Raw genomic sequence first — 12,030 nt, 5'->3', positions numbered from 1 at the left:
GCTTACATACATTTAGACTGATGAATGGATTATGCTTCTTTTCTTTCTTTTTTGTTAATTTTTTTGGTAATGTGTATAATATATACATACTTTATGAAGTTTTGATGTTGCAAAAGAATTTTGTCTCAAATATTAATGAAAGTGACATGGCCTGTCATAAGTACGCCCACCATTGAAGGTTAAAACAATTCTCTATATATTTTTCGTTTTATAATCTTAACGATATATGGCAGATATCTTTGAAATTACTAAATCGTTTCTCATGAATAGGAAATATGAAATTGTTGAAGATTAATTAGAAAAAGTAGCGGGGATAAATATTATGAAGAAAATCAGTGAACAAAAAAAAATCAGTAACACGAATAAGACAATCTAATCAGTTCGATAATAAGTAAAAAATCATCCCGATAATAATAGAAAGAAAATGAAAAAAAAAAGAGAAAATAAAGGATGTGGAGGATCTATAGAAAAAGGGTGGATTTGAAACTATAATAGTATAGTGCACTTCTACAAAATTTAGTAAATTAGCGCAAATAATGGGGAGAAGCCAAATAGATCATTTCTTGAAACCGGAGGTACAATTACTGATAGCACCATAAGTCTCATTGGTGCTATTGTGACTGGATTGAGAATCACTGATAGAACTGTTTGCAGGGTCGATAAATTCTGGCTGGACGGTCACTGACTGAACACCATAAGCATGTAAGCATGTACGAATATCATCAACCACTTTGGTGAATGAATCTGGGGCAACGTTAAGTTCAGCGTGCAAGGAGGCGATTGAAATTTGTTCGGTCAAGTTCCAAATATGAAGATCATGGACCGCAACCACCCCAGGGATCGCCAACACGTCTTCTTGGACATGATCAGCAGAGATGGTCGAAGGGGTTGCTTGAAGTAAAATCTTGGAAGCTGAGCGACAAAGTGGCAAGGCGGTGGAGAAGATGATCGCGGTGATAAAAAGGGAAATTGCCGGATCAAAATAGAATCTCCAAGTGTAATCGGTCTTCCAGATAAGCAAAGCGCTAACAATAACCCCAATATTACCAAGAGCATCACCGAGGACATGTAAGAAAACCCCTCTCATATTGAGAGAATGGCCATCTTGACCATTCTTAAGTTTCTTTTGAGTTTCATGATTGTGGGACTTGTGTAATTCATGGGCAACAACATCTTCTGGCAATACCGGTTCAATAGTGTGAATCGCAGCTTCTTCATCATAATGGCCACCGTGGGAATGAGAATGACTTTCATCGTCGTGGTACCCTGCATGGTCATGGTAGTGCCCGGCGCCTTCTTCTTCATTTTCACCAAACAGATCGCCACCGTGCGAGTGGGAGTGACCGCCATGGCCAATATCGTGGAACAAGAATAATCCAATAAAGTTGGAAGTGAGCCCAGCAACCCCGACCCACAAGATCAATTGTGGGTTAGTGATGACTTCTGGGGTGATGAATCTTTGGATAGCTTCAATAAAGATGGTGATACAAAGCGCCAACAAGAAAACTGCATTGATCAAGGCCCCCAAGATCTCAGCTCTTTGCCAGCCATAAGTGTATTTGGCATCAGCACCACGGTTTTTGGCAACCCGAACTGCCCAAAGCGCAACCACCAACGAGAAGATATCGTTCAACATGTGGAAAGAGTCAGCCACAAGGGCAAGAGAGTGGACGGCATAACCAGTGATTGCTTCAATCAAGCAGAAGACTGTGTCAATCACAAGAAGGATGACGATCCTGGTTTCCTTCGAGGCACCCATGATACTGCTGTGTTATGATTCACTCCGACAAAAATAAACAGAAAAGAAAAGGCAGAACTATTCGCACAAAATGAGAAAAATATTTTGTTTGTGATTGATGTTTCAATCAGATATTGTCTATGTTATTATTATTATTATTATTATTACTGGTTCTTTTTTCTGAATTGTGTGGACAAAACTGAAAGGTGGGCCGCAGTGGTGTTTGAATGTTTAAAAATTTAGGGAAAAAAATAAAAATAAAGAGGAAAAAAAAAAAAGAAAAAAAAAAAAAATTTTTAACTGTGCAAGTGCGATAATGCCAGATATATGGAGGCAATATGCCTGTTCTGGAATACAGCCCTCCCTTTGGCAATGTATCAGAAAACTCTCATTTGACAGTGGTAGACAAGCAACCTTTTTTAGCTTGTTTCTTTGTGTGTATGTAAGTGATAGGTAGGACTTCGCTAGTTCTTTTGTCCCACATTGTTCCAGTCAGGGGGGGTGGGCCACTGCCGAGACTCGCCAATTCTACAAAGTTCTTGAATGTTATTGTAGTATAAATATATATTTAAAAGTAATGAAAAAAATTTAAAAAACAAAAAAAGTAATGGTAAAACTGTTATACAATCAATTCATAGGAAATCCCTTTTTTTTTCTTCCTCTTTATCTTGTATCAATAATAATGATAATTTAAAGAATTTTGGGGAAAAAAAAAAAAGAAAAAAACCTCCCGCAAAATCATCATTAATCAAAATCACAATTCATCGTGCAAGAAGTCATCATCTTCATCTTCGTCGTCTTCGAAATCTTCATCTTCAGCACCTGGGGCACTACCGTACAACTTAGAAGTTATTGGGTAAGCAACCTTGGACAAGGCTTCCTTCTTTTCTTCAAGTTCTTCTTTGGTAGCATCATCAGAGTTGTCTTCCAACCATTCAAGAGTGTCCTTAACGGCATCTTCTAAAGTTTCCTTGTCGTCTTCGTCCAACTTTTCAGCTAAGGCACCATCGGTAATTTGGTTTTTCAAACTGATAGCGTAGTTTTCCAAGGCGTTCTTAGCTTCAATCTTTTCTCTAAGTTCCTTATCTTCGCTGGCGTACTTTTCAGCCTCTTCAACCATCTTTTCAATTTGTTCCTTAGACAATCTACCCTTATCATTATTGATAGTAATAGATTCAGCCTTACCAGTACCTTTGTCAACAGCGTTGACCTTTAAGATACCATTGGCATCCAAGTTGAAAGTAACTTCAATTTGTGGAACACCTCTTGGAGCTGGTGGAATACCAGTCAATTCAAACTTCCCTAACAAGTTGTTGTCCTTGGCCAAAGTTCTTTCACCTTCGTAAACTTGAATCAACACGGTTGGTTGGTTTTCAGCAGCGGTGGAGAAAATTTGGGATTTTCTGGTTGGGATAGCAGTGTTTCTGTTGATCAATTTAGTCATCACACCACCGGTAGTTTCAATACCCAAGGTCAAAGGATTAACATCCAACAACACGATATCTTCAACACCTTCTTCACCAGACAAGACACCGGCTTGGACGGCAGCACCGTAAGCAACAGCTTCATCTGGGTTAATACCCTTAGAAGGTTGTTTACCGTCAAAGTACTTTTCCAATAACTCTTGAACCTTTGGAATTCTGGTAGAACCACCAACGAGAACAATGTCGTCGATTTCATCCTTCTTGACACCAGCATCCTTCAAGACTCTTTCAACTGGTTTCAAAGTCTTCTTGAACAATTCAATGTTCAATTCTTCAAACTTGGCTCTGGTCAAAGTTTCAGAGAAGTCAACACCATCGGCGAGAGAGTCGATTTCAATTCTGGTAGATTTTTGAGAGGACAAAGTTCTCTTGGCCTTTTCAACTTCTCTCTTCAACTTACCCATGGCCTTGGTGTTACCAGTAATATCAACGTCGTACTTCTTTTTCAAGATCTTTTGGAAATGTCTGACAACTCTGAAATCAAAATCTTCACCACCCAAGTGAGTGTCACCGGCGGTAGCCAAAACTTCAAAGACCCCGTTTTCAATGGACAACAAGGAAACATCGAAAGTACCACCACCCAAATCGTAAACGACAATTTGACGCTCACCCTTTTGGTCCAAACCATAGGCGATGGCGGCAGCGGTTGGTTCATTAACAATACGTAAAATGGTCAATCCAGCAATGGTACCAGCGTCCTTGGTAGCTTGTCTTTGAGCATCGTCGAAGTAGGCTGGAACAGTGACAACGGCATGGGTGACTGTTTTACCCAAGTAATCTTCAGCAATAGACTTCATCTTACCTAAAATCATGGCGGAGATTTCTTCTGGGGTGAATTTCTTTTCATCACCTTTGTATTCCACCAGAACCACTGGTCTATTGTCTTGATTTACAACAGAAAATGGCAAGTGTTTCAAATCTTTTTGGACAGACTTGTCGTTATATTTCAAACCAATCAAACGTTTAATGTCGAAAACGGTATTCTTAGCGTTGGCAGCTGCTTGATTTTTGGCAGCGTCACCAACCAATCTTTCTTCTTCAGTAAAACTGACCCAGGATGGAGTGATTCTGTTACCTTGGTCATTAGCTAAAATTTCAACTTTCCCGGACTTCATGACACCGACACAGGAGTAAGTGGTACCCAAATCGATACCAATGACGGTTCCGTAATTGTCGACGGCGTCTTCATCTTCAGCGTTGACCGCTTGAATAAGAGATGGCCCACTGACAAATAAAAAGGCGTAGAGAATGGCAAAGATTGCCAACACGAGGTTCTTCTTCCCAAAGCGTTGCACCATAGTTCTATCTATGTTCTGAAACGATGGATGTATGATATCACTTGTTTGTATGTAACTGCAGAAATTTGGAAAATGAAGAATCGCACCCTGTTTTATAATCGGGTCGACAATTTTCCACCGCCCAACTGCCACGCTGTTTCTCGCAGCTTCTCTTCCACGTGCCGCGTACCCAAACGCCATCTAGAAGATTCCGCGGCCTTGGGTCCAGCAACCAGTGGGCAAACCATCGGGCACCAGCGAGGGAATGAAGGATCCTGGCGGTTGTATGGTGGTGGTTGGTACGTGCTGGTGAAACGGTGGGGATTCTTTGGCTCTCATAGCTTTACTGTTTTTAAATCAGTGTTTTGCCACTTTTTTGCAAGTTTTGCCACCCGATGATGATGATTCTATCAACGCCGGCAATGTATACGCATGACTACTGGGGAAACAATAATAATAATAATAATAATAATAATAATAATAATAATAGTAATAATAATAACATATATTTACACGAATATCTTAAACAATTATATCGCTAATCTAATCCTTTTTCTCTTTTTTCTCATCAATAGCATCAAACTCCTTCTTCCAAACTGTATTGCCTTCTTCAGCAGTAACATCTGGGAAAATTTTATGGAAGACCTCACCGTACCAGTCAGCCGCAAGGTAGTCTAATCCCTCCTTGACATTCTCTGGGAGTTCTACCCAGTCAACCAAGTTGTCTTTGGGGAAAATAACGGTCGTGGCTCCAGATCTTTTAGCAGCAATTGTCTTTTCCTTTAATCCTCCAATTTTCAATACTTTACCAGTAAGAGTGATCTCCCCAGTCATAGCAACGGTTGGGGATAATGGTTTATTCAATGCTAATGACAAGAACGAACTGGCCATTGTAACACCAGCACTAGGCCCATCTTTTGGAACAGCGCCTTCTGGACAATGTAAGTGAATTGAAGCTTTTTCAAAGAATCTATTCTTTGGATAATTCTTGGACAAAAACATCTTGGCGAAAGAATAAGCAATTGTAGATGATTCCTTCATCACATCACCCAACTGACCTGTTCTTTCAAGATGGGCATGAGAATTTTCATCGATCGGATGGCTGAGCACAGATTCAACATATAACGCAGTACCACCCATAGAGGTCCACGCTAAGCCCATCACCACCCCAGGAATGGTGGTTTCGTATAACCTGTCACTGGTGTATATAGCTGGACCAATATATTCTTTAAGATTCTCTGGAGCAATTGTTATGTTAAGCTCTTCAGGAATGGTAATTTGATCTTCCTTTGACACACCAGTCTCCACCTCACTTGCCACAGAAGATTTTGGTTCTTCAGATTCTTGATTCAATGATTCTGCTGATTTATTAACGTCTGTGTCGGAAGGTTCAGCTTCTTTAACAATTTCCTCCACTTCTTCATTGACTTTTTCATCAGCCAACTGCTTAGCTGATTTGGTACTATCTTCACTCTTTTCTTCAGATAAAGTTTGTTTAGAATCTTCCAAACTTTCTTCTTCTGGGGGTTCAGTATCGATTTGTTTAACAACCTTAAGAGCAGCTTTTCTATAAACTTTTTCGATTTGTTTCTTCAAGTTTCTCACACCACTTTCTCTACAATACTGTTTGATCAAAACTTCGATGGCTTCATCTGTCAAACCCACCTTAGCGTTTTTCAACCCACTAGTTTCCTTGGCTTGTGGGATCAAATAGTTTTCGGCAATCTTAACTTTTTCCTCAGCAATATAACCAGCGATTTCAATAACTTCCATTCTGTCTAACAATGGTCTAGGAATGGTATCAAGACTGTTGGCGGTACAAACAAACAAAACCTTAGATAAGTCTATTGGAACGTCTAAGTAATTATCCATGAAAGTGTTATTTTGTTCAGGGTCCAACAATTCCAATAAGGCTGCAGATGGATCACCATGAACCCCGGCAAAACCAATCTTGTCAATTTCGTCAATCAAGATCAATGGGTTTTCAGCTTGGGTTTTCTTCAAACCTTGAACAACCTTTCCTGGTAAAGCACCGATATAAGTTCTTCTGTGACCCTTGATTTCTGCCACATCGGTCATCCCACCAACACTGAATCTAAAGTATTCTCTATTCAATGAACGGGCAATAGACTTAGCAATAGAAGTCTTACCAACCCCCGGTGGGCCAACAAAACATAAGATCTTTCCATCAACTTTACCAAGTAATTTTCCCACAGCGATAAATTCCAAAATACGATCTTTAATATCCTTCAATCCATAATGGTCTTCATCAAGGATCTTGAGGGCTTTAGGAATATTATATCTTTCTTTGGATTTCAAGCCCCAAGGCAATTGTGTAATCCAATCCAAATAATTTCTCACCACCCCAAATTCCGACATAGCTGTTTCTAAAGTGCTAAGCTTTGTCAATTCATCGTTAAAGATTTTCTCCACTTGCTCTGGTAACTTCAATTTCTCCACACGCTTCTTGAATGTTTCAATTAATTTATCACGCCCATCATCAATACCTAATTCACGTTTGATACCTTTCAATTGTTCCATCAAGTAGTATTCACGCTGTCTTTTTTGGATCTTTCCCTCAACATCCTTGGAAATCTTATTCTGTAATTCCGCATTCATCAATTCTTTCTTCAAAACAATCAAGGATTTCTTCAAACGGGTTTCAATATCAAGAGAATCCAAGATTTCTTGTAATTCTTTCTCTTCACCAGCGCTGACTGCTGCGGCAAAATCTGCCAATCTAGCTGGCTCTTCAAAAATATTAGTGGTTGCTGATTGAATAGAGGCACTAAAGGTGGCAATTTGTTCTCTAAACATGGTGTTTAATTGACTAATCTCCTTGAATACTTTCAAAATCTCTGAAGTCAATGCAGTAATCACTGGGGACTTCTTGTCGAATGGATCATCTTCCAATGGACTAACGTCGACTAGAGAAACACAGTAATTCTTCAAAAACGCGGTAGGATTCTCAGCCTCTTCGTCATCCATCTTTTCCAAGATTCTAACTTCTTTTTCTTTCAAGTATTGAGAATTTTGATCTTCAGACTTGGTGACCTCAGCTTCATTATCCTTTGACAAATCCTTGTCCTTGGATTCGACCAATTTCTTCCCTTCTTTTGCCATATCAGCAATAACCTCTTCTTCGAACATCTTTGCTCTATTAGTCTTATAAACTTCAATTTCCTCCTCGGACTTTGGTGGTGTGAATTTACCATCAGCTAAAGTAATTCTTTTATGAGGATAAATGAGGGCAGTCATGGTTTCAACGTTAGTTTTTTCATCTTTTGAAGGGAAAACACTGGTGATTTGCCCGAAAACCCCGACTGGGTAAATTTCATCCGGACTATTGATGACATCGGACTCAGCATTTTCATCCTTGAATAAGAAGGCAGCAATATAAGGCTGTCTTTTCTCTAACATTTGTTTGACAGCTTTCATAACTTGTGGATCGGAAATCACCACTGCCTTGTAGAAACCTGGGAACAATGGTCTACGAGAAATTGGTAAAGCCATTATTTGAGGATAGATCTTTGGAATCCCTGGTGACGAATCATTTTTTCCATTTTTGTTATTTCTATCATTTCCATCGTTATTATCATTATTATTGTTATTATTGCTTGAAGGAGAAGATGATGATGATTTGGCCGATGATTCACTGGAATTTCTAGACACTGAGTCTTCATTCTTGATAGTAGATTCCACCTCCCCATCCTCTTTCTTTTTTTCGTTATCTTTTTCAGCTGGTTTCTCATCTTTCAGCTTGTCAATACTAGTTTCCTTGTCTTGTTTCACTGGATCTTCTTTCAGTTTGTTCAAGTTCAATTTTTCTACTAACAAAGCTTCATTTGTAAGCAGATGATACTTTGCTACACCTTCCTTGAGCCCCGCATAATTCTTCATGAACCCTGAAGCATCAGGGGTAACTTGATGGTACTTTGTAGAAGAAATATATTCATCGATGTTTTGTTGCTCATTAAAACCTAGTGAATGAGATGAAGGCCGGATACTAATGGATGCAGCATTTCGTATTGAGTTTGCAAACCTTCCATGATTTATTAAGCTTCTGCTACGAGTAGCATGCAAATTAGCGGTGACTAGTTTAGAAACATGTCTCAGGAAGATTGCCATCTTTCCCAAAAACTTGTTATATGGTTGTGATTATAGATACAGGGTCTACATAAATGATTGTAATTTCGGATGGCAAATTCGAACCTCACATTGGACGTCCAACGAATTTGCTTCTGTTAATCATGTGATTTGGATTTCCAAAAAAGGTGTTACTTAAACGCACATGTCCTTGTCAGCATGCTTCTGCATTCACCATGATTTAGAAAGTTCATGGTAAAGATACATTTTATGAATATCTTATAGACATGTATTGAAAAAAAATGCATTAACAATTATTGAATGCAGTAAAGTCTGGTTGAATAATAACTCAATAGATTCTGATCACAAATACTCCACAACTCTAAAAAGACTTGGAGAATATAGATCTGCAATGGCTACAAGTCTGATACTGAGAATGGATACTTTTTATTCTTACTTTTATACTTATTTGCAGTGTATTGGAGTCTCTTTTATATAGCTCTCTGGATCCATCGGCCTAATTTTCCGGGAGGCGCAGTTTACTATTATAGTGTGCTTCCATTATAACCTTATCCTCTGTTGCCGGGCCTCACCTTATTCATTGACACAGGTACAGAGGTAGATATAACTCTTTTATTTTTTAGGAGGAACACAGCTAATACTGGAGGTGTGCAGTAAAAAATACTAAATTCTTGGAATGATTTGATAATAACGAATTTAGTAGTTATAACGAATGACAGGAAGATAAAAACACAGAAGTTTTTTTTTTATGTTATTTTGGTTAGCCATAAGTGACAGCCACCAGCAGTAGGTGGAAGTATATTTAGCAACAGATTTAAGAGCTGAAAAAGGATATTGTTGTTTCTTATTTGATACAGATATCACTTTCTTTAATATATTGAGAGGTCATCTTTCGTGGAGGCCCTCTCCGCATAATTGTCGATAAAAATAAGACAGTCAATTTCTCCTTTCATAGTACGACCTCATTCTACTACGATTTATAATGAGCGTGAATAAAGAAGTCTAAAGAAAAAGAAACATGTACTAGATATTGAAATTATATTTTAGAAAACAAAATGAAAAATTCTTAAAGCCAGATAGGAATATGATGAGAATGAAGCAAGCAATAAAAACAAAGGCAGAAGAATGGAGTGTAGCCAGCAGGAAGCATTAAGGCGTGTACTTCTTAAATTTAAATAAGTTATTTGAATATGATATATCAATAAATGATCTTCAATAGTAGTACTTTGAAATTATATTTAAATTAGGGATATATATTTTTGATTTTTGGGAGTCTTCTTCTGTAAAACCCAACAGAGTTCAAAAACTTTACCATCCATGGCCATGAAATCTTCCTTATCCAACGATGCTCTTTTTTTTTTTTCGCTCTCGATACATTGTAAAGATTACTCAAATTATTTGCTTGGAGGAAATTGAGAAATAAAGCACGTGTTGCGAAACTGGATAGCCCTCTTATAAAGAAGGTAGTAAGTAGGGATCTCCTTTAAATTCAATGTTTTTTTTTTTTTTTTAAAAAAAAAGATAAGAAAAATTCACTCAAGTTTCTTTGTTTTCTTGGAAATGGTGATAATCTACGAAACCATTAATCAAAAAAACAGACAATGGCATAAATCAATACTATTACAGGGATAGCTGGAAATAGTTGATTCTAACAAAGTTATAAGATTTCTCTAGATGCACCTGGTAGACTCGAAAATTTTTTTAAACGATTTATTTCTCCATGAATCCTTGAGTGAAGTGTTCGAGATCAGGTAGTAAGTAATATTTGAAGCCATTATGATGGCTTCAAAAAGGTAACCGAAAAAAAGATTTACATTCAAAAATTTTACAAAAAAAATGATTTCGCCCAGGATCGAACTGGGGACGTTCTGCGTGTTAAGCAGATGCCATAACCAACTAGACCACGAAACCACGATGTTTCGTATTTACAGAGTCAATATCAAGTCCAGATATTTCAGAAAAGGCCGGGTAACGGCTTGATTTATTTGGTTCATTTGGTTCATTTGGTTTATTTGGTTTATTTGGTCTATTTGGTTTATTTGGTTTACATGGTTATTTTGACTTATTTGAATTATTTGGTCTATTTGATTATTTGAATTATTTTTTACTTGGATTTTATTATTTTTTTGATTTTTATTATTTTTATTTTTATTATCCCCCCAGAATTCTGATGGTCACTACATTGAAAATACTTAGTATTTGAGATATAGTGCCAAAACCCCTCAACAAAGACCTCCATCTCAGTTCATGAAGCTCCTAGTGATGGGTAATTCACTAGTGACTTCATCTCATATTTTCACATTGCACCTTTTTTCCTTAATAATCTTGATTGTTGAGTTTTTTACCGGTGATGTGATTAATTCTTAAAGCAAGGAGTGTGAGGTTGTGAGAAAGTTATAGTATTATACTTATCTATTAGAAAGACCGGCATGAAATGCCCGGCTTGCATGTTATTTAGAACCTCTGTGACTCGTTAATATACAATTCATTCATTCATTCATTCATACGCCAATATTATCCTCAAACCTTTTCAGTAAATGGTTAATATGCTGCCAATATGATAGTGTTCCCTTCGGGCATTCACTTTTCTTTGGCCTCAGTTCTGTTTATAACTGATTCTGAAGGCACGCAACGGTTATTTTTTGTAGCAAAATCTGTTAGTAGATATCCACTACCAAATCATCAAATTTACAATAGCTGTTTGAACCTATATATTATATTCTTTGAGTAGTTCCCAGCCAGTCATTATTTCTGCGTCATATAATCAAACTGCACTTTTTTTCCTCTCCATAATTTATATTTATATGATTATTGAAAACCAGGCCAGCATGGCGCAGCTAAATGACACTATATTATAGCCAACGTTCCTTAAATCGACTTGCTTTCATTCTAAATTGAATTATCAATTTAAAACAGCCCTGGAAGGGCCCCATGCCATCCCAAGTAAGGGAGGACAAAAGTACTGCAGTGTGCACAGCCCAATTTACTTGATCTACATTGATTGATTCATTTCTTTCAACCATAATTCGCCATTTTTCCATTAATTGACTAAGGTTTCGAAGTAATTTGATTCTCGGCAGGTTTGTTGCGTTCTCGTAATAATCACATTAAAGTTTGGACAATTGTTTGTTGTTGTATACTAAGAGAATGTAGTCTGTGTTTTTTTTTTCTCATATTTTTTTTTCCCATTTTTTCTACTTCTATTTTTTTTTTTTCCGTCTACAAATTTCATTCCACGTCGCCTTGAATCACAAGCACAGAAACAGATCACGATATAAGATACTTAGAATAATAAACTCATATAGCCATCGTTTAATCTACTTTTCAATCTCTCGCACATTTCTCAACAGAAGACGTATCACAAAAGCATATTCATGAATACATTCTGATCAAATATTCAGTACACAAATACATGCTCCTACAA

General features: G+C 37.4%; 3 protein-coding genes across 3 annotated transcripts; all 3 read right to left on the bottom strand. All coding sequences in view use genetic code 12, as the record gives it.

Moving 5' to 3' along the window:
• Positions 1-556: 556 nt before the first annotated feature.
• On the bottom strand, positions 557-1,759 carry ZRC1 (Zn(2+) transporter ZRC1; the record flags this gene model as incomplete). The annotated part of the gene is made up of 1 exon (XM_064998094.1): positions 557-1,759. The coding sequence occupies one exon, from the start codon at positions 1,757-1,759 to the stop codon at positions 557-559; it is 1,203 nt and encodes a 400-aa protein (XP_064854166.1).
• Positions 1,760-2,492: 733 nt separating this feature from the next.
• KAR2 (Hsp70 family ATPase KAR2) lies at positions 2,493-4,520 on the bottom strand (the record flags this gene model as incomplete). Its single annotated transcript, XM_064998093.1, has 1 exon — positions 2,493-4,520. The coding sequence occupies one exon, from the start codon at positions 4,518-4,520 to the stop codon at positions 2,493-2,495; it is 2,028 nt and encodes a 675-aa protein (XP_064854165.1).
• Positions 4,521-5,042: 522 nt separating this feature from the next.
• On the bottom strand, positions 5,043-8,627 carry PIM1 (ATP-dependent Lon protease PIM1; the record flags this gene model as incomplete). The annotated part of the gene is made up of 1 exon (XM_064998092.1): positions 5,043-8,627. One exon carries the CDS (start codon positions 8,625-8,627, stop codon positions 5,043-5,045), a length of 3,585 nt encoding a protein of 1,194 aa, XP_064854164.1.
• Between the last annotated feature and the right edge of the window lie 3,403 nt (positions 8,628-12,030).

Source organism: Saccharomycopsis crataegensis, assembly GCF_037102585.1.
Source record: "Saccharomycopsis crataegensis DNA, jcf7180000000084, whole genome shotgun sequence".
In the NCBI taxonomy this organism is placed as follows: domain Eukaryota; kingdom Fungi; phylum Ascomycota; class Saccharomycetes; order Ascoideales; family Saccharomycopsidaceae; genus Saccharomycopsis; species Saccharomycopsis crataegensis.
Note: the sequence above shows the minus strand (reverse complement) of the source record. Positions and strands in the feature narration are given on the sequence as shown.